This window comes from Cololabis saira, chromosome 6 (assembly GCF_033807715.1).
Source record: "Cololabis saira isolate AMF1-May2022 chromosome 6, fColSai1.1, whole genome shotgun sequence".
Classification (NCBI taxonomy): Eukaryota; Metazoa; Chordata; class Actinopteri; order Beloniformes; family Belonidae; genus Cololabis; species Cololabis saira.
The window spans coordinates 34737673-34760439 of NC_084592.1; the positions used below are offsets into that span (position 1 = coordinate 34737673).

Below are 22767 nucleotides of genomic sequence, written 5' to 3' on the forward strand. Positions count from 1 at the left end.
GTCATTAGCTGGGCTCGCTTTGCCCTTTCATGTATTTCTAAATAAGTGCCTTCCTGTGGGTTTAACAGACCACCTAATCTGCCTACTTAGAGGTGCAGGCACAGGGTGGGAATCCAGAGGTGAGTTTCAGGCAGATAAATGTGGTTATCTGTACTGTGACATGCTCAGCCTCTCAGGTGGAAGTGCTGCCACAGGCTTCTGGCAGGTTTCACGGGGGATATAAATTATGGGAAGGGATCAATGTCGTGAAGGTAGAGAAGTGGCTTCCATAGATGTTTCAGCTATAAATCCATGTAGTATTTCTCTCCACACTCTTTTTCTTTTAAAAAGGTTAACACTGATTTAAGAATTCACCTGGTGTCAGTCTGTCTGATCAATACTTGTAAATGTGCTACTCGCTCTACAAACCAAAGCAGTTTTATTGCTGCTGCTGTGAAGATTAACAGGGTGGAGCCATAGTGTGAGGCTGATTTTAGGACAAGGGATATTAAAATGTGGACAACAAAAGACTAAGTTGATGCTGGAAAAGATGCATTCTGCACTCACAGATTGTTACAGAAATATAACCAGTACTCGAGTTGAGGGGGGATGAGGGGGGATGGCATCCCCCCTGAAATAAAACGGTCAAAATCATCCCCCCCTGTAAAACTGCCATCCCCCCTTTCCATCCCTTGTGTCATTTCATCAATGAATGTGGGTTTACTGCTATTTCAACGTTAATTTTCACTCGAAATAGGTAGGAAAATCTGCCAGTAGGACAAGATTTCTGATTACAAGCAAAACAAATCTTGTTCCACTGGCAGATTTTTCTACTTATTTCAAGTGAAAATCTACTTGAAACCGGTGAAAATTGTTGTTTTCTCCAGTGATGAGTCTTGTTTTAAGTGTAATGAGTTTGTAATGAATTTACTAAAATGAGACATTTTAACTTGAAATAAGACAAATATTCTAGTTAAGATTTTGAGTTTTTGCAGTGATCCATTTTACTTATCCTGTGAAGGACAGAGTCATATTGATAAGTTCAGAAAACTGTTTTTATTGTTGTGTTTTGATGTATTTGATGTAAGCCCAGTGGATATTTAAAGCTTACAGAAGGCTGCATTTAACTGCTGTCATTCCTGCTATTATTTGTAATATATTATATTATTGGTAATCAGCACAAATTATCTGTCCCCATATGATAAAATCCACCATCCCCCCTGATTTTTTTTTACAACTCGAGTACTGAATATAACAGTAAATCAAAAATCCCTACAGGAATACTTGGTGTTAAAATAAAGCAGAACAATGTAACTATGAATTCAATTTTGAGCGAGAGACGTAAATAATCCCTACAGAAACACAGCGAGGAGCGGCTAGGTAAATGTCCCTCCTCTCATTGTGTTTCAGTGTAACCGTAACTACAATATAAGCTGCTTTTTCCTCCTTTAAACTACAAAGGACAAGCAGTCGTCCTAAAAAGCAGGACCATTGCTTCCTTTAACATGGCACCAAGGGAAAGCACTTACTTTCCACACAAATCCATTTTATAAGTGATATATGGCGACTATTTGCTTGGTGATGCATTCAACCTGCCTCTATTTGAGATAAGATTTTCTCTGAAACAAGCACTTCCAGGGGTTCAACAATGAAAGCTTTCAATTGGGTTTCATCTCGATGGTGATGTTACAAACTGCTGAAAATGTAACATGAGCTTGTAAGGTTAATGTAATGGTGGTAACATAATCAGTCAATTTCAAGAGTAAAAGGTCACTGGCACGTCTTCTTGGCAGCAAAAAAATCTATTCTGAGTGAGAAAATGCTGGGATGGCTGGCCCAAAGAACCAACAAATGACAACCAAGATACTTCACGTCAGTGTGAATGTTAACTAGTGTCCACTGGGTAAGTAGGAATGGTGTCTATACCTACATTCATCAACAGAGGACACTCACTCACTTAACCTATCTGATGTGACACAGCTTCTTTGAATTGTACCAAACATACATCAATGTTTCCATGGTTTCACTATCTGAAGAACCTTGGCATTGGTAAATGTAAACCCCTTCATTTGAAGACACAAAGCAATGTTCAGTACGTATAAAGATAAAACATTTATTCTGCAGTTCTCTTGCTGCGGGGAGACAACTATACGCACAGTAGAAAGCAGTAAAAGGAGGTTACAAAGAATGATTTAGGCAGTGGTAGAAACATCTCATTTACGGTAGTACTTGACTACACATCAGTTATGAAGCCGAGCTTCACTCAAAAACACAGGTAGTAGAGTTTTCTGATAAATACACAATGTTAAACACACATACTGCATATCCATACACAGTAGATGGCTGGCTTTGTGATTCTGTTGGCACGATCTCTAGAGTGAATTCAACTCACTTCTTAGGCATTGGCAACGTAGTGTATGTTATTGAAAATAAAGAAAGACAAACCATAATTATACTTAAGATGTTGATCAGAATGCAGAAGCCGGGAGTCCTGGATTGTCAACAGCTGTTACATAACAGAGGCAGCAACAACTCTTAGAATTCAACAGATATCAGTCGATGAAGAACCTGTCCTGTGAGAAGATTATACCAAGATAGCGCAGCACCTTTGTTGCTCCTCATTTGCCTACATCATACCATTGATCACATGACAAACTAACAAAAGCTCAAACAGCTACATGAAGCTCTGCCAGATCAGAATGAGTGATACATACTTTAATAACATTCAGTAGCCAATGATTTTATTTTTGAAGAATGCAAATGACTGAATTGTGCCGATCACATCAATTAGATAAATATGACAGGTAAAACAACCCTGTTTGGCAACAATTTCTCTGATTGCACTGAACTGTATGAGTTGGATGCGGTCAGGAGGAAAAATGTCAAACATTTGGATGAGTAAAAAACAAAACATGTTTGAAACCTTTAACAACCACTCGATACGCACACTTGACTACAACCAGCGTCTAAGTGGATCAATGGTTGAAGCAGACAAGTTCGAAGGGCAGCAAGTGTTATTAAAGATTACAGATATAACATTGGAAATACTTGTGAAAAAAAAACAAAAAAAAAAACAAACAGAACCATGAAAGAGAAAGAGAACGTACGTTAAGATTTAAAGTGTCAAAAGACATTGAGATTCCTGTTTACTAAACAAAAACACACTGAGCCAAAGTTAAAGGGGGATAACTCAGTGGAAAATGTCTTGAGCAGCAGAGTTAGTGTCACTGGCAGTTTGGTCGTTAGCTGGCTGCGACTCATGAAGCGCTGCATTCCAAGTCACAGCCACAATAGCCGTCATCTTCCAATGACGTCAAGATTTCATTAATTCAAAGTGACAAATTTATCTTTATTCTTTTTCTGACTAATTTATAACAATAAAAAAAATTGTTAAATCAAATTTAATTGAAATGACAAAGACATTACTTTGTTGCCCAAAAATCACAGTTGCATCAGGTCCATGAAGAGCTCAAAGTAAACAGCACCTCTCTCTGAAACTCTTCTTACTCTTCTTATTCTTTCCTTTTCCATTTTTGTCCTTGTTTTCAGACATTTTCTTGCCCCGTACTTCCCGCATCAGATCAAAGAATACCTGGAGAGAAAACAATCATCTCTTTCTTTAACTGTGAGGACAGCAGTAATAAAGGAGATAATACAAAAACTTGAAAACAATGTCAGCTGGCATTCAATTTCAGTGCTGTGCAGAGGTTTTAGCCATGTTAGGGTTCTTATTTTTTCTTACTGTAACATCAGGGAAGCATCTGATTGGATCCCCTCCATCAAATCAGCAGAGGATTGCATGAACTGAACCGAAACAACTAAATTCCACAGAACAAGTGGTGGCAGGTTTCAAAGATGCTTGGCTACATTTATCCAAGAACTATAAATAAAAACAAAAATGGATGGTCGCCAAATACTAGGTCTAAACTTCCATATAAAAACTACCTGGGATATTATAACTTCTAACTACTGAAGACAACCCAACTTCACCAACGCGCTTAAAACTTCAGCACAGCAAGTATAATGTGTTAGCAGTGGCACCTTGTCAACGTTGGCTCTAGTTTTAGCCGACGTCTCAACATAATGGACTCCCCACTCCTCGGCCTTCCCGCGGGCCTCGTCCACAGACACCTGTCTGCGTTCTTCCAGGTCAGACTTGTTCCCGACCACCAGGAGAGGAATCTTGTCCTCCTCTGCCTTCACCCGCAAGATCTGTTCCCTGCCGGGACAAGGCATATTGTGTTTTTCTTAATTTTTTTTTTTTTTTTATAAACACCATCAATCCATCAGATATTGTTTCTTCAATTGACAACTCTGAGTGTTGAATAATAATTTCTAGAGTCCTAGTGTGTGAAAGTGATGTGCAACATTTGGAAGGTGGAAATAATTCCTATGGTGTTGTGTTGCTGAGGAAGAAAAAAAGGGGAAAAGAACAAAAAAAGTTTTTTTTTTAAAAATGTGTTGCAGAGGTTATTTAAATCCAATATACACTTTCCTGCCAAACAGATCCTCTCCATCTCTACAAGGGTGTGATTGCAAAGCTTTGGTACATGTTCTGTTCATTAAATCTAGAGCTCATCACCTACATAAATAAATGAACATTTGTTAAAAATGGTTATTGGTGCAAACTATGATAACTATACATGGTTTGAATTTGTTGATGTTATAAAATGTATGAATATGTATTGATTTTATTTATATCTAAATGTTAAATGGGAAGACTTTATTTTTTTCTTTATTTTCTGTTTTTCCTTTCTTTTTTTTATATGCTACCTCTTTAGGTTTGCTTTTAATTTTTGTTGTAATGTACTGTGTATTATGTGTCAGACCCCTGCAGTTTTTTTAGCTGCAGTTTTGCTGTAGCTAATGGGGATCCAAATAAAATTATAAACTACATGAATCTGTAATGTTGATTCATTAGCTGATACTGATATATGTTGGCATTAAATATCTTGGACTGACTGAAGACAAACATTTACAAAAACATTTAATGTTTTTAGCTGAGCAGAACAATCTGTCAGTGATGCATCTATGGTATGTAATTGGTCATCGCTAATTCGGTAACATAAAAATGGTTAATTAGCTCGCCCAGAGACAGATTGTGTATTTAATAGGTTCTCTTTTTTGTGTCTTTGACCTTTAGCTTTTCTAAAGTGAAATATAAGGGGTGGGTTTTTAAATTATTTCAACCTTTAAGCACTAAATCCTTAGATAAGGTTGATCATTCTTTAGTGGGACCAGGGGCAGCTCACAGATGGCTCATGTGGTGAAAATCAAACAGAGAAAAAAAATGCATTAGAGTTGAGCTGTACGTGTTTTGGAAAAGCAAAAACAGGAAAACTGTTTCTCTTGAATGAAGCATCAGTACCTGAATTCTTCTGTGGCAGTGAAGGACTCGTGCTCTGTGATGGAGAAGACCAGCAAAAAGCCCTCCCCACTGCGAAAATAGTTGTCCCTTATAGCAGCGTAGTCTTCCTGTCCGGCCGTGTCCAAGATGTCTATCTGGACCTCCTCCCCATCCAGGACCACCTTCTTCCTGTAGCTGTCTGCTTTGGTGGGTTCATAGTCTTCCACAAACTGAGGATAAAAAGATTCATTTTATTTATGCATGGCTTTATTTTGAAGTGTGAATGACATAAGCAACATTTACATGCATAAAGTATGAGTGAAGCCTGAAGCTCAGGACTGCAGCTGGTGGTGACAGCAACACTAGGGATCAAACAGATGACTGAAAAGTTGAGGAGGTGGAGGTGATATATGCTGCCTAGGCAGAGAGCTAAACCGTGAACATTGCAATTTTCACTGCAGTGTTTATTGTCACCAGGGATGGGTAATAAGATTGTATTAATCCTGTATCAATACCAGAACTGTTCGTTCTTCAAAGACTGAGGCTGGTGAGGGTCACTGCAGAGATCAAGGTTACATTTTATAATACTGTGGTGGAAATTATCTGGTACAGTATGACTGCATGCATGACAAATGTTAAAAACAGCTATAAACGAGGAAAAAGGAGAGAGAACAATAGTGAGAACATTTATGAGTGGTGGTGTTTTTCTGGGTCCTGGACAATTCCTCACATTTGTTGTCTGAATATGAATTGATGCCGACAGGTAGACGATAGTTACTTTTAAACTCTCAGTCCTACCAATATCAATCTTCTAAAAACAAATGAACAAAAAAAAAAGAAACAACAATTAATTTAAGTATAGAATAAAATTAACTAAAAAAGGGAATAAAACCAAAATAAATAAAAAAGGAGTGGGAAAAAGCCTATGCCTATATTAGGGCTGGGCGATATGGACCAAAAGTCATATCTCGATATTTTCTAGCTAAATGGCGATACTCGATATCTCGATATTTTTTCTGTGCCTTAATTAGGGTTTCCCCCAAAGCATTATAGCATAGCATCTCTGTTAGCTTAATTTTTTTCTGAGGCAAACTCTTAAAAAAACAGTCAGGTTTAATACAAAGCCTCGTGCCAAATGTCACACAGGTTCCTTTATTAACAGAGGTCTGCACAATATCAAAATGTATAAAACAAATTAAATAAAAATAAACTGCCTGCATATATAGAATAAAAATGCTTCTTGAATAAAATAAAACAAATATCCCTTTCCTGCATAACAATTAAATTAAAATACATAATACTGTAATTAATACAATGTAGACAGTAACAGGCAGACTTTTCCACTGAGGTTGACAGTTGTGCAAATAACAAAACATTTGTGCAAATCTCAAATAAAACATTCAAGTCAATTTGTCACAAAATAAGCTATATCAAAATCGTAAAAAAAAAAAAAAAAAAAAAAAATAATTAAATAATCGATATAAACGATATTGTCTCGTACCATATCACGTTTGAAAATATATCGATATATATTAAAATCTCGATATATATCGCCCAGCCCTAGCCTATATGGATAGCCCACACATCATATTATGCTTACAAGACACTGTATATGATCTATGGAGTAATGCAACAATAATGGGAACAATTTTACCAATCTAAAACAAACAGTTACTGTAGTTGTAATAAAATATAACAACATACATACATGATATACACACAAACACACACGCACACAGAACTACAGCTGCTAAATTACTCAAGATAAAGACTTAGAGTTTATCTTGGTGTTTAGATTACAGACTAATATAGAAGCAGTATCAGTTTAACACCAATTCTAAATGAATAGCTCGGTGGGTTGAGCGGGCAACATTTGGAGAGGCTTTAGTCCTCGTGCAGGCAGCGCAGGTTTGAGTCCCGGCCTGTCACTCTGTACTGCAATGTCTCCCCACCTCTCGCTACCCGTTTCCTGTCTAGCTACTTTCTCAATAAAAGGCCACTAGTGCCACAAAAACTTAAAAAAAAAACAAACAACCAAAACACTGATTCTTGATAACCATTACCATGGGCACAACGCAAAATTTATGATCACACAAGCGAAAAGCAAGTGAAAAAAAAAGGCTTAAAAACAAAGGCTTAAGGTGAAAAGGTTTTTCTAAACACTTCAAGTTTTCACAGCTTTCAAAATGAGACACCAAAAAAAGAGCTTTGATTTTTAAGTTTTTTTATAAGTAGAAACATTTATTAAAAACTTTACTGATTGGATATAGGTTTGGCATTACCATTTACTCACCTCATCATACATGAACTGCAGCGTGAGGGCTGACTTTCCCACTCCTCCACTTCCCACCATTATCACCTTGTGCAGTGCCAGAGAGCTCTGGTTTTTACTTTTATTGGCAGCCATAACCAGATTTTTCTTTGTGCTCTTACCCACTCATACACATGTGGACACTCATACACGCATGCACACACGCACACACACGCACCCACACACACACACACACACCCTGTGAATGATAAGAGTGGGAACATATCAGTGACAGCAGTAAATAACCCACATAAAAGAGAAAACACAAGTGTGTGGACAAGTGCAGGGACAGATGGCAGTTGTTACTTAACAGCCCTCATTGCAACAATAACTCACTCTGCCAAGGTTCTAGGCAACTCTCCAACAAATCTTGAATCTTAACCCCCACATTCCCATTAAAGCGCCAAATTACCCACTTATGAATCCAAGAACTTTATAAAGTTTGCCATCAAAAGGTCATTGCAACTGATCAGAAGTAATGAAGCCACCCTTCACTGCAAGGCACCATTTACGAAAGCATTAAAAAAGGGAATCATGTGTTAAACTTGTTAAATAGATGGTCAGTCACATCTTTCCTATATCTGCTTTAAAATGGCCCAGCCCCCAGAAGGTAAAAGTTCAGAGTAAATTGCTTTTTGCCTGACTTGAGTAATTTTCATTTCTATCAGTCTACTTCCAAAAAGAATGTCCAAGTGAGTCCACTGAAACGCTTGCCACATCTTAACCCTGCATATCATTTGGATGGATATGAATGAGTGTTGAGTGTGCACAGCGTTTATAAAAAAAAAAAAAAAAAAAGCGTTTATCTGCAGTCGATAAGCTGTATACAATATACTGCAACTGACAACCTTAAGGGTTTTGTTTATATCATTTCTGTCATTATTTTCCCATTTGCTTAGTAATTAATTGTATGCTGGTGTTCTCAAGGTCAAAGCCACTCATTCTGTGTTTTTGTAATATCTGGAAAGATGACTAAAATGTTAAAACCATGTAGCTTGAACTTCAGCTTTAATCCACTATTATTTCTTAGCCTAGTCTTGCTTCAAACTCCTCTCTCTGCTCGCACTCTCTCCTTCACAGGCCTGCTGCGACTGGTTTGTAGTTTTATTCTTGACAAAATGAAATTAACACAAGAAACTTGTGCTCTAAAAAGAATTAGCACCCAGTAACTATATCTTAAGTAATATGATTTAACATATGCAATGTCCGCTATACCCCATAAGTTGCAATTCCCTCCAAACAAACTGTCTTTTTAAAGTCTCATTTTAGAGTCATGGGGACTGCAAGAATGTCACCTTGTCTGTGTCACCACAGATAATGCCACCAACAACATCTCTGCAATGGAACTGAATGAGTGGCACTGGCAACGCCTACAATGATTTGGTCACCATCTACAGCTCGCCATTGGTAAGTGTAAAAATGATTTTAAAATGGCTTAGTGTAATATTGCAATGGGAAAATTACAACAAAAATATTATTGAATTGAAATCAGTTTGTTTATCCTGCGTTATGTTTGATCAGCCTACGTACAAGACATTATTATTGAACAAGTTATCCTCTCCTTTCTTTTAAAAGGACCTGGGGCCTCATGTACAAAGGGTGCGTACGCACAAAAACCTGGCATACGCCCTTTTCCACGCAAACGTTCAGATGTATCAAGAGTGAAATGACCGTGGAAATGTGCGTTGCCCGACGCCAACTTCATGGCTGGCGTACGCACGTTTCCACAGCTATTGGTCCGTTGGCGACACTTAGTGGTGATGCTGGGAAACTTAATAATGTGAAAACAATTAGCCCTCAGAGTGATGTGCACATCAGAGACACACTGATGAACAATTAACACATTCAACTGTCTGCAATTACACGAGTGGATATAAAAGCATGCGCAAAGTGGTGCAGAAATACTGTTAACAACAATGGCAGCTTTGGCAGTGTTAGAAGATATCACAAATGGCGCAGTAAGAAGAGAAAGAATATTTAGCCGGTTTTCCTAATGTAATCGGAGCTATCGACTGCACACACATTGCTATAAAAGCACCATCACTGGATGAATATGTGTACGTTAACAGGAAGCATTTTCATTCCATTAATGTACAGATTATATGATTAATTTATGTTATTTGCTTAAGTTATTTCTTGGAAAAAGTGGCAGATCAGATAAGATTCTTCTTCTTTCTGCTTGCTTTTCATTCACAAGTTAAGAACATTTGTATTTGTATTGAATTATTTTACTTTTTTGAATGAAATAAAGAATATTAAAAAAAAAAAAAAAAAATATGTCACAGGTGTCAAACTGAATCCCAGAAGGACCGGTGTCCTGCATGTTTTATGTTTCACTGCTTTAACACACCTGATTCTAATTAATCATCGTCACCAGCTTGTCATCAAAGTCTGGATAGTTCTGTTGATGACACAGCTCCTTGTATCATGGTGCAATTAAACAGGGAAACCGGCCCTCAAGGGCCTATTTAAATACATTTGCATATTTAAATGGAGGCGTGGACAGGGACAATTCCACGTTGATTGGGATGTACAAAGGAAATGTGCTTGGATTCATGCCTACGCACAGTTTCATACATCTGGATTTTTTTGTGCGTAGGCCGTTTTCTGGATTTAAGCGTAAGCCATGTTTCAGTAGGAAATCCACGCAAGTCTTTGTACATGAGGCCCCTGTTGTGGCTGTGATGCCTTTCAGGCATAATAATGTTAATAAGCCCTTTTATTTAAAGAAGCTTTTATTTTGAAATGCATTCGGTGGTAAAGGGGATACGTCACTTCCTGGCACTCGTTTTCTGCAGAACTCATGTCACCCACAGAAATCCCAACATGTATGACAGACAGGAAGAGTAATGTGTTGTAGGACACCGGTGACTCTTGGATTTATGGGATATATACATACACACACATCCAATCTATCTATCTATATACACACACACATACATAATATATATAAAAATGTTGGTGACATCAAGTAACAACTAAGGAATCATATAATTCATAAGTTTTCCAAGTATTGATTTTATATTGGGAGGAAATTACGATTAATCATTTGTCCACTAAATTGGACATCATGCATCATTGACTATATTTCAACTACAATTTATACACTATTATTACTACTGTTGTTCTTGAAAATACTTCATCTGCAGTAACTTTTTTCGGCTGTAAATCAATGCATTTATGTTATTAGAATGTAATTTGAAGTTTTTGTATGTCTTTATATTTTGTAGAACTCAAGAGCAGAGCGTTATAGAAAGGCCTACATGATAGTGGAGGAAATACCACCTGAGTCAAGTGAGGATGATGCTAGTGGCAGTGATGATGAATGGTTTCCAGAAAAAGGAGCAAATGATAGCAGTAGTGACAGTGTAGCTGAGGCATCCTCAGCTATGCTGTCACTACTGCTCCATTTGTTCCTTTTTGGATCCTTTTTGAGGATCCAAATGCTGAGGGAGTTGAGGCTGAAGGAGCTGAGGATGAAAATGATGCCAATGGAGTTGAGGTTGAGGAAGCAGAGGATGTGCCACCTAACAGAGCTCAAGGAAAAAAAGCTAAAAAAAATACAAGCAGAAATATCTGGAAAGCCAAAGACAACCAGTTTGAAGGAGACTTGCCTCCTTTTTTAGGAGAGTTGAAAGTGAATGTTGAGGGAACGGAACCAATACATTTCTTTATGCATTTATTTCCAGAAGAGCTGATGAATGAAATGCATAATACAAACGAGTGTGCACTCCAAACAGGAAAGGAAAATCTGGCCATGACAGAGGAAATGAAAACATTCCTAGGAATAAATATGGTCATGTCATACAGATACCCAAGATCAAGAATGTACTGGTCATCAGAGGAAGGGCTTCGTCTTGATTTGATATCAGATGCCATACCATTGAACCGATTTGAGCAGATTCTGAGCTACATTCACTTTGTTGATAATTACTCACAGGCCCTTGGAAATGCTGATAAGCTCTTCAAAGTCAGACCAGTGTTAGAAGCACTCAAGGAAACCTTTCATACAGGAGTCGATCCTGAAAAATTTCAATTCATAGATGAGCAGATGATTCCCTTCAAGGGCCGTCCATCTATCAAGCAGGTCATCCCCAAAAAACCCAAACCCTGGGGTGTGAAAGTGTGGGTGGGAGCAGGAGCCTCTGGATACATGTACAGATTTAAAGTCTATCAGGGTTCAACTGGGCGTGGTCAGATCAGTCAATTGGGAATGGCTGCAGATGTAATGATGCGCCTCTGTGACGACATACAGCAAAAGAATCACAAGGTGTTTTTTGACAATTTCTTCACTACCATTCCACTCCTTCGGCCATTGAAACACCAGGGCATCTATGGCACTGGTACATGCAGAATCAACAGGCTCCATGGAGCACAACTGAAACTGAAGAGTGAAAAGCAACTCAAGAAAGAAGGAAGAGGAGCTTGCTCTGTTGTCAGCAATGCTCAAAACATCCCTGTCACACGTTGGTTAGATAGTTCAGTGATCGACATGGCCCCTTCCTGCACTGGCCTGTCCCCACCAGATGTGGCCCTGAGATGGAGCAAGAAAGAAAAGAAGATGCTCAACATCGAAAGGCCATTTTCTGTGAAGCTGTACAATCAGCATAGGGGAGGAGTAGATCTCATGGATCAATGTGTTGCAATGTATCCCCACAGACGCAAAAACAAACGGTGGTACATCAGAGTTTTCTTCCACTTCTTGGACGTGATGCCTGGCACCTAGGGCTGGGTGATATATAAAGATTTTAATATATATCAATATATTTTCAAACGCGATATGGTACGAGACAATATCGTTTATATCGATTATTTAAATTTTTTTTTGATATAGCTTATTTTGTGAAAAATTGACTTGAATGTTTTATTTGAGATTTGCACAAATGTTTTGTTATTTGCACAACTGTCAACCTCAGTGGAAAAGTCTGCCTGTTACTGTCTACATTGTATTAATTGCACAGTGTATTTTAATTTAATTGTTATGCAGGAAAGGGATATTTGTTTTATTTTATTCAAGAAGCATTTTTATTCTATATATGCAGGCAGTTTATTTTGTTTTATACATTTTGATATTTGGCAGACCTCTGTTAATGAAGGTACCTGTGTGACATTTGGCACGAGGCTTTGTATTAAAACGGACTGTTTTTTTTTAATGGTTTGCCTCATAAAAAAAGGAAGCTAACAGAGATGCTATGCTATAATGCTTTGGGGGAAACCCCAATTATGGCACAGAAAAAATATCGGTATATATCGAGTATCGCCATTCAGCTAGAACATATCGAGATATGACTTTTGGTCCATATCGCCCAGCCCTACTGGCACCTCTACAAAATGTCTGGTCTGGAACAGAAGGATCTTCTGCACTTCAAGGCATCTGTAGCTCGTGCGCTCCTAAATGCAGGATCCATCAAGACACGCGCAAGAGGAAGACCCAGTGCCACCCCACCTCCTTCGAAGTGCAGAGCAGTGTCCAAGGCACCCACTGGGAAAAGGACACTGAAAATCAAACCAGGGAGACTGAATCTGAACAACAAGATGGTGCTGTGCAGGATGTGCACCACAGTGAGCCTCCTTCACCTTCCCCAATGACTGAGACACTGAGAAGGTCTGCCAGACCTAGGAAGTTTCCTGAGAGGCTCATAGAACAAGGGTGAACTGTTACGACTTGTACAGTGTGACAGAAAGTTGTTCACGCACAGTTGGCACTGTTGAAGTTAAAAAAAAAAAAAGAAAAAGAAAAAAAAAAGCAATACTTTGTAACACTTGTACCCAATGTGATGTGTTATAATTTGACATTGACTGTTTCAGTTGTGTTAGATGTGATGCGCTATAATGTGTCCCTATATTGATAGCTCAGAGACTCATTTGGTTTGGTCATGGAGATTTATGTTATTGTGAAGTTAAAGAAAAATAGAGAATGTAGTAAAAGACTATTTTATTTACACAGCATTAATACAGATAAAAAAGCTAAAGGTTAAATAATTATATTTTGATGCACTATTTGTGACATTTTGAATGTTAGTTAAGACTGTTGAGATTTACAGAATTACTGTACTTTAAAGAGTTGTGGTTAATGTTATACCCACCTGTTTGGAAGGGGGATGTAATGATAGGTGCTAACAAAGGTACTACCCATAGGTGGCAGTATAACCTCAGTAGACCACTTGTAGAGTGTATGTTGATACAGGAAGTGAGGCAGAACAAGTGTGTTAGACGGCGTGACAGTTCTTCAATAAACAACTAGCTGAAGCTAGTATGAAGTTCATTTTAATGTTTTATTCATAGAAGAATAAGAACATTACAGAAACCACTGGCCCCAGCTCACCGAAGCAAAAAATGCAAACAGATGCCATGATGCTGCATGCACACGAAGAACCAAGTACATCTGCATGCAGTGTCTTGTGGCTTTGTGCCCTGGGTGCTTTGCCAATTATCAAAGAAGATAGTCTTCTCTAATGAAGGATCTTGCAATTAGTGTCACACTACACTCAGTTCTTAAAAGTTCAATATAAGAACAGTTACTATAACAGAGACTCTAACGGACAGTCTAACTTTATGCCAGTGGTGTGTGTAGCCTACTCTTTCCATGTATTCCATGTGCTCTATACAGGAGAGCGAAATAGAGAGTATTCCTAAATGGTGTTATGGATATGTATGCATATTTTCTATATATACACATATATTATTTTATAGTTTTCACATCTTTATATATCACTTTTTTATTCATTTGTTTGTTAAATACATATTTTTTCAGTTGAAAACAAAAACGCATGCTGTCCACCTGAGTGGACATGTAAAAATCTCTTTGAAAAACCTGTTTTTCATGCCTAAAGAGCAATAAACACACTAGGTAAAAAAAAATCCTGACTGAGGTTGTCATAATTCATGCATGAAAGGGTTAAGGGGAAAGAAAAAGCCAAACCTACATAGCCCTGTGTGAAAAAGTGATGATACCGTAAAGTGCTATTTTGAAATTACAACGTGAGCGCAAGACTAGAGTGAGCAGCGCCCGACTATCAACTCTTAGGATATTGGTAATTATGTGCCCCTGAAAATAGGTGCTTAAACAAGTAACACCACCAGATCTAATTTTACATTTTTTCTTATCCTTTTGGTGAGTTTACCTGTCTCACTTTGAAATGGAGCAGGAGCGATCTCTGCCAACACTAAAGTTAGTTTCTGAAGTTAGAATCTGAAAAACAGCAAGACCAAAGAACCGCCCCACCGCATTTTAGAAGAACAGAGGCCTTAGACCAGAACCAGTTCAAAGTGGACACGTTCAACTTCTTTTATTATTTGATTTGGGAAAATCTTAAATGGTTAAATTTCACTGTTTTCATTCATTTTCATTCATTTTCAATCTGATTTAAAAAAGAAAAAGTACTTCAAAATCCGTATTACCTCTATTGTTTTGTTAGTTTGAACTTTATGTCTTTGAGGTAGTAGATCTGTTGGTTAGGAGTTATATTACTATTAGTTTGTATATTAACTGGCTACATTAAAATATGCAAGACTTAAAACAAAGGTGCCTAGTCTTTGGAAGAAAATGTTATACTAAATGTATACCTGTTAGTATGAAAATCATTTATTAAAATAGGGGAAAAAAAGAAAATCGCAATTAGATTTTCCAAAATTGTTCAGCCCTTGTTCAAATCTCTTCTAAAACCCTGTGACTTGTTCGCTAACAAACTCCACAGGTTCATTTAATATGAATGTGGAAGTTAGAGCCTGCTCATAGTGGTTTTTATTTTTCAAACTTCACTGGATTCTGTCTGACTTCCTGCCAGCTTGATTTGTTGTGTGTAAACTGATGCAGCTTAATTGAGGTCCACCGCCAAAATAGACTTGACACACATCTTTAGTGGTGCAGAATTGGACGGTCACTTCAAAACTGCTCCAGGCATTCATCGATTCACAGTGGCTGGTGCAGTGTTGCACTGCTCTCACATCAGTCAGCCAAGTGAGACTTGAGCTCTAAGCCCAAATCTTGATTTAAACTCAAGTCCAACATAAACTCTTCAAGTCCTGCATAACATGCTGTGGATGACAGTCATTCTGATCAAAGAGAATCATTTTAATGACTGTTATCCTGAAGATGCACTCATACACCTTTTTTCACCCTGAGAAAAGCTTAATAATGTGTATATTAATTTAAAGCCTCTTAGCTGTGGATGCTAAGCTCCTGGGTTCTCAGAGGTGATTTTCTTCTGCATTTGATGAAGAAAACAGATGCTTTCTGGCCTCAAGAACAACCCTCCAAATACCAAGGATCTTTGAGGAACATAAACTCCTCCTCTTATCCTCACAAGTCAAAGTGAATCTTACAATGTAACATTCCCCTACCTAACACTGAACTCTCAGCTCAGAGCAGGTGTCAGGAGTTACCAGCCTATCAACCAATCAGAAAATTGAATTTTCTGATTGGTTGGGGGGGCTGGTTTATCCTGCATTTATTGTTAGAGGTAAAACTGCCCAATTTATCGTGATATTGACTTAAGATCATATTGCCCAGCCCTAAAGTGCTGTTGACTGATGTATGCGTGCGGGTTGAAAAATCTATTACTTGAAAACTGACTCTTTTCACCAGTAAGTAATGATGAAACCAAGCAAATCTCCCTTCAATAACTCTGCTGCCAAGACAAATCTGCCCTATTAGTATCACAAAACTGTTGATCTTTCCTGATCGGTTTCCATTTCTCCCACACTGAAAACACTCTTTTAATCCAGCCCCTACTCCCTGTCTGTCATTAGATATAACACGGTTCAAAATGGGGAGGGGGCACTCCAGCGCGTGCTGAGATGGTGCACACTGGAACGCCTACAGTGTGTATGTGGGAGGGGACAAAAGGTGAGAGAACGGAGGGGCATCTAACTAGTGACATGCCTCTGTTATTGATCATATCATTTACACATGCACAAATAGCTGTTAAATACAGAAAATGCCAACTCAATTTTTCGATTGGTACATCTCTATTAATCTGTCTGAAGATGCCTCAGTCATGTCATAAGTGTGGATGGATCTGCTGTGACAACTGGAATTCAACACAATATGGTTTGTTCATCATGGTTCAAACAATGCATTATTAAAAAACAGAAAACTCCTGCAAGGGCCTAGCAGAAATTTGCTTGGTCTTTAGGATATAGTAGTTATAAAAACAGCTGCTGCCTGTGGATATCAGGAAATTACTTACTACTACTAAAAAAGCTTTAATTTACTGATGAGAAGACAAAAAAAGTTGGACTCCAGACTCATTTCCCCAGAATACCTTGACACATGCAGGAATTAAAAAAATACTCTTGGTTGCAGAAATGCACAGAGATGCCTTTGACAAAACTGGGCAAAAGATACCTAAATCCTCTGTAACAAACCTTCCTATTTCAGCAAAACTGAGTGGGGTGTTGTTTTGATTCTTTTTTTTTTTTTTTTACAAATAAATCCCCACTAGGGGTGTGCCCCAAATTTTTTTTTTATAAGAAAAAAACTTTTGGCAAACAATTGGCGTTTTTTTTAAATATATATTTTTATCCCGATCGCCCCACCCATGTTTCCTATCAGCCTATCAGCCAGATGTCACATGCAGCCAGTTCTGGAATTTACCCATGTGTGGAAACTACCTAAACAAAGACGACACTGCAACAATGCATGAATAAATCTGCCATCAGAGCTGAAGAGGAGTTGAAGACGCATTTCTGTTGTTACTTAAGCAATATGTAACAGTTGCAACAATTCTATCTTAGCATGGATACATGTTTAACATTTAATAAGTGTGAAAAAGACTGTCATTCTCTTGCAAAGCAGACTGAAGTAGATCATGAGGATCCTTTGCATACCTATAGATAAAGCAGAAGTCATTATGAATCAAACTGTTTTGAAGAGAAATTGGTTTTGAATCGAATCCCCCCCCCCAAAAAAAAAAAAAAATTGGAATTGAATTGAATCGTGAGATAGTAGAAGATTCCCACCCCTAGTATAGCATTTCCTGCTCTATTCACATGGAAATGATCATCAAGGTGCAAATGTAACAAAGTCTATACTCATCTCCACTGTTGATCTAAAAAAAAAAAAAGTGGATTTATCCCATTTTAAATCAACAAAACAGATATCATTTATACTCTCCCTGGAGTTGAGATGATCTCATCCAAACACTTGAACCTCCCATCACAGAAGTATTTCAATACTGATTTAACTTGCAAAGATAGAGAATTTCACATTTCAGCATGCATTTACTCCCAAATCTATTTGTCACTGCTGAGCCATTTTCATATCACACTTATAGCTTAAACACTCGGATTTTACAAAATGGCATGAACAGAAGGCTGTTATTTTATATAAATATGCACACACAAACATGTTTGTGGATCAATTCAAACCTTTCTATAGAAGGGGGTGAAATTATGGCCCTGACTGGAGAAGTATGGAACAGATTCAGATGTATGGGTAAATCACCACTAAAGCAAAAAAGCTCACTAAAGTGGAGAAAGTAATGAGAGGCATCTCAGATCTTACCACTCTATACATAGAAAAGTATACATACACTGATCTAGGCACTAATAGGAATAAAAAATAATGGATGCAGATTAATAATTTCACAAATGTCAGAAAATTATTTTCTAAATGTTAATTGACAACATCATGTTGAAGAAATGCAAGATATAGAACTCAAAAAACCATAAGTGAAACGCACAGAAAGATGAATACAATACAAAAACAAATACAAAAAAAAGAAAACAAAGCAAATTATTACAAATGTTCTTCAAATAAATTTGCATAACTCCTTCCTCTTCTTTCGGGAAGTGGTGCCTTAAACAAACCAACTACATATGGTATGAATGTTAATGTCAAACTATCTGTTCTGGAAAAAATAAAATGAACTGCAGTCTAACAAGTTCTGTTTTAGAGCCATATAACGTCAACTACTGTAGCTGTCAGATTCCACAAATCAAATGAATTTTTTTGAATAAACCCCCTCCCTCATCACAGACAGGGGACAACTTCTAACTACTATATATGCACATACCCACACAACAGTCATAACTCCACATCCTAAAAAAGGATAACACTAATTCATAGGTGGAGAAGACTTAAAAGATGCTCTTGCTGTAACCAGCGTGAGTAGCTTGGTGTCAGTATTCCAGGTCTTGGTAACTTCGAAAAGCTTTAATAGAAAGTAAGGGGACTTTTTTCCTCCGTTCTTCAATACGTTTCATCTTTTAACATAATGTTGACTGTTTCAGTTGAAAGTGATTGGTGGAGAGATTCAGTTTTATTAGTTAATGTCCCACAAGAGGAACAGGTGGGTCAGTGACTAACATGTGACTTAAATGACAGAGTACATTTCCAAAAAACACCTCATGAACATGACACTCCCCACCAGTCAGATTCAGATCTGAAACTGAACAGAACTGAAAAATTATTTCTCAAAAATATCTTCAAGAATAAAGTAAAAAAGATGATTTTTTTTCTATTCAACTATTTAAGAAAATACTTCAACAGTGAAGTTTTAAAATATATCATAACCATTACTAGCTGTGTGACCTTGTAAAACTTGAGGGAGCACTATAAAGTTTGCCAAAACAAGTCCTGCTCTGGTTTCTGTGAAAATGCTGGGATCAGCACTGTATTCACGAGTTGTTTATGAGGGGATGAGTGCCACTCATTCCAGAGTTCAACCCAAGACAACGACTTTATACACTTATGTTATTTCAATCCCTCCTGATACACAGAAATGTGGATGATGAATTAGTCACTTTAACCCATCAGAACAACAGGCTTGGCTTTAGGCTGCTTTGCAGTGTCCCACAACCCCTCACACACAGGCAGACACACTAAACACACACAGGAAAAGAGCAGAAAACGGCATTCTGCCGCAATTCAACACATTATCTATATGTAAACACACCTCTCTGGAAAATGACTAAACTGCCCTCACCTACGACGTTTCCATTTTGAATAGTTGTATTTGACACAGCAGTGACCATTAACATAGTTCCCCATCCCTACAAAAACAAGATTTAACTGAAAGATTAATTGTGTGTATTATGTACAAGTGCCATTACGCACAATGTTATAGCCACTGATAAGTGTTTTTAGGTGGTGATGAGGTTATTTTTCACAATCATTACGGAAACATTCAGAAGTGCAACAACATGACAAATAAATGATGAGCTCAGCTGGGTGTGTCACCTCCGTCAGCCCATGTAAAAACTACCCGTGGAAATATGTGTAATTCAACTTAAAAAGCGAATTAACCGTAACTATAGACACCCACAAAACATTTGTGGGGGAAAAAAAACACAATAACTCTTACTCTTACAACATTAACAATAAAGCACAAACTTTGACAATGCCAATATTGTTATTGCTAAACAACGGAAAATATACTAATACCAACAAACTCAGACGCCAATTCAAACCACGTATTAAGAAGAAAGTCGACAACATATTCATATGCTTTACTGTTCACTAGTTCTCCCATATTTCACTTACTGTGCAGAAATTTGGGGCAATAACTATAAAACCAGGTTACACTCATTACTCATACTTAAAAACAGAGCAATACGATACATTCATAAGGCTGGATATCGAGATCACACTAACTCACTATTCTTACAGTCTAAAGTACTAAAACTCATGGAGTAAGTAATGTTTAAAGCAAAAAATAATTCGCTACCGGATAACATTCAGAAATGATTCCATGGGAGGGAAGGGGGTTATAATCAAATTTGTGCGTACAACAAAAAGACGTTTTTGTGTATCAGTTTGTGGAATGGTTTGAATTTGGAGTTAAAAGAATGTACAAACATAAAACAATTTAAGAAGAAATGTAAAAAAAATTGTTTATTTGAGGTATAAAAGTGAAGACTGTGTTTAAAGATTAGTAGCTGTGTGTTCTGCTATTTCGTCATGTTGTCTTTGTATGTTAATATACTTAGATATACGTATTATATTTATATCATAGCTATATTACATTTATATCATAGTTATATTTATGATAGAGCTTACATCTGGTATTAAACAGGTTATTTTTGTAAAAAGTATATATATATTTATACAAATTAGTGTATAGTATAAAAAGTAAATACAGACATATCATTTATGTTTAGTTGTGAAAGGGGGTGGGATTAAATACATTTATACTTCCCCCCACTCCTTTTCGAACACGTAACTGAAATATGTGTTTTGATGTTGGTTTCTCTTCTTTATGTGGTGGAATGCCCACCTGTATTAGTTTTCTCATCTTTTTTCTTGTTTTTTATACATGTTTGAAATAAACAAAACGAACGAACAACAAATAGCTGCTAACGGTATAAGAATAATGAAACGTTTAGTGTTAATGTTATATCCCAACAAGTCTATGTCAGCAGGTACCATTAACATTCCTAACAGCAGCATGTCATGTAAACTAATCGCTTTAATCGATTTAAACCCCATGTCCTGGTGAACGGTCACACCTCGGTCCACTAATCGCTGCTTCTTCCTTTTGCAGCTGTGCTAATGTTTCCTTCAAACAAAAAAGCCTTGTTAATAAACACAACTAATTAATTTCACCAAGACAGATGAGAAAAGTTCAAAAGCCTTACCAAAGATGTAGTGAAATGACTCCCTGGATAAAGTTCTGCTGCTGCTGCTCTGAGGACAGACGCATCAACAAAAGCCCCGCCCTCCGGAAGTAGAACTACCAATGACAGGATGTGACGTAACACGCCCCGCCCTGCTATAAAGCTGCCTGGAACCTGGCAGGAAGATCAGGCGCTTCCTTGACCTTTGCAGGAAGCTGAGCTCATTTCTGATTAGATGTAATCTAATTCTGTGTGTGGGCTAAAATGTGGTTTTTATGTAATTAAAACGTTGATGTTGATGCTGTTGATGTGTCAGACTTCCATAAACAGGCTTATGGAACGGGAAATGTGGACATTTTTAAACGTAGACTAAAAACTCATCTCTTTGGTCTGACTTTTATGTAGCATCAAATGTTATAGTTTTATTCTTTTTAACATTTTTTAGAGGTATTTGTTTTATTTATTTATCTATTTCTTGTAATGTTTTTTATTGTTATATTTTATTGTTGTGGACTGATTATTTTTTAGCCTTAATTCTTGAACTTTTATCATTATTTCATTTTAATTAATTATATTGTATGTCAGTGTGCATTGGTCTCCCAGTTTTTATTTTTGTTTTTATTATGCTTATTTTTCAGTCAAAATTTTAAGCACTTTGTATTTCATGTACCTGGATGTAAGGTGCTATACAAATAAAATTTGATTGATTGATTGATTATTTGTCCTGTCTCTTGTCAACAAGCGCAACTCTTTACCAGATTACATTTTTTGGGGGAATAACAGATATATCAGGAAAATAAATCCTTATTTTATGACAACTGGTTTACAAATGATAATGTATTGATAAATACGATATTTAATAAGGTTATGCCAGGATTAACTATTTAACTGCCTGGAATTATTTTAACCATATTATGCATTAACAACTTGGAATACTTATGCCCAAGCACGGACTCTGTCTGACACATTTCTGCTAGTAAACAAAGTTGAAGAGGTATATTTAATATTATTCATCTTTGCTATCCTGTCAAATCATTTTTAGTTAAATTCAGGAAGGACATTGATGTACAGGTACCCAGGGACAGTTCTCCACCCTTTTTTGTCTTGTAAACACTCCAGGTGCTTATGGTAAAATATTTTTAAACTTATTTTAGCTTAGCTACATGTGTAACAGGTTGGATTGAATGAGGGTGCAGGGGCATGCTCCATGAGAAGAATGGTTTGAAAATAAACCTTTAAATCATGGCCTCTGGTAAATTTTGTGGTTACTAACAGGCCTACTTCTGCAATATGTCCTACAAGATTCCTAGTTATAGCTCCACTACAGTATTACCAAACTAGAACTTTCCTATATTTTCCCCAGAATACTAAGATTTCTATAGTTCTTCTCTTGTAAGGGAAGTCTGAACACAGCCAAAATAACCACAGCAAGCTGCAGTTGCTTTTGTTCATACTTGTGAAATTAACATTTTGAGATATCCAGGAGTTGAATGATTGACACACACTAAAATACAGTGGTTACTAATATTTTTTACTAACCATTGCTCACCCCCATTTTAGAGAATTATTT

General features: G+C 37.1%; 1 protein-coding gene across 1 annotated transcript; it reads right to left on the reverse strand.

Moving 5' to 3' along the window:
• Window positions 1–2078: 2078 nt before the first annotated feature.
• Window positions 2079–21297, reverse strand: ralba (v-ral simian leukemia viral oncogene homolog Ba (ras related)). The gene is made up of 5 exons (XM_061724002.1): window positions 21219–21297; window positions 7620–7836; window positions 5348–5556; window positions 4021–4198; window positions 2079–3571 (listed from the first exon to the last, which is right to left on the reverse strand). Exons 2-5 carry the CDS (start codon window positions 7731–7733, stop codon window positions 3449–3451), a joined length of 624 nt encoding a protein of 207 aa, XP_061579986.1. The 5' UTR covers window positions 7734–7836; window positions 21219–21297; the 3' UTR covers window positions 2079–3448.
• Between the last annotated feature and the right edge of the window lie 1470 nt (window positions 21298–22767).

Excerpts from the sequence above, each read along its gene's own strand:
- ralba (XM_061724002.1), bottom strand. The coding sequence starts at position 7,733 with ATGGCTGCCAATAAAAGTAAAAACCAGAGCTCTCTGGCACTGCACAAG. Across the intron at positions 4,199-5,347 it reads ACTGCCACAGAAGAATTCAG|GGAACAGATCTTGCGGGTGA; the intron begins GTACTGATGCTT and ends TTGTCCCGGCAG. Across the intron at positions 3,572-4,020 it reads CTAGAGCCAACGTTGACAAG|GTATTCTTTGATCTGATGCG; the intron begins GTGCCACTGCTA and ends TTTTCTCTCCAG.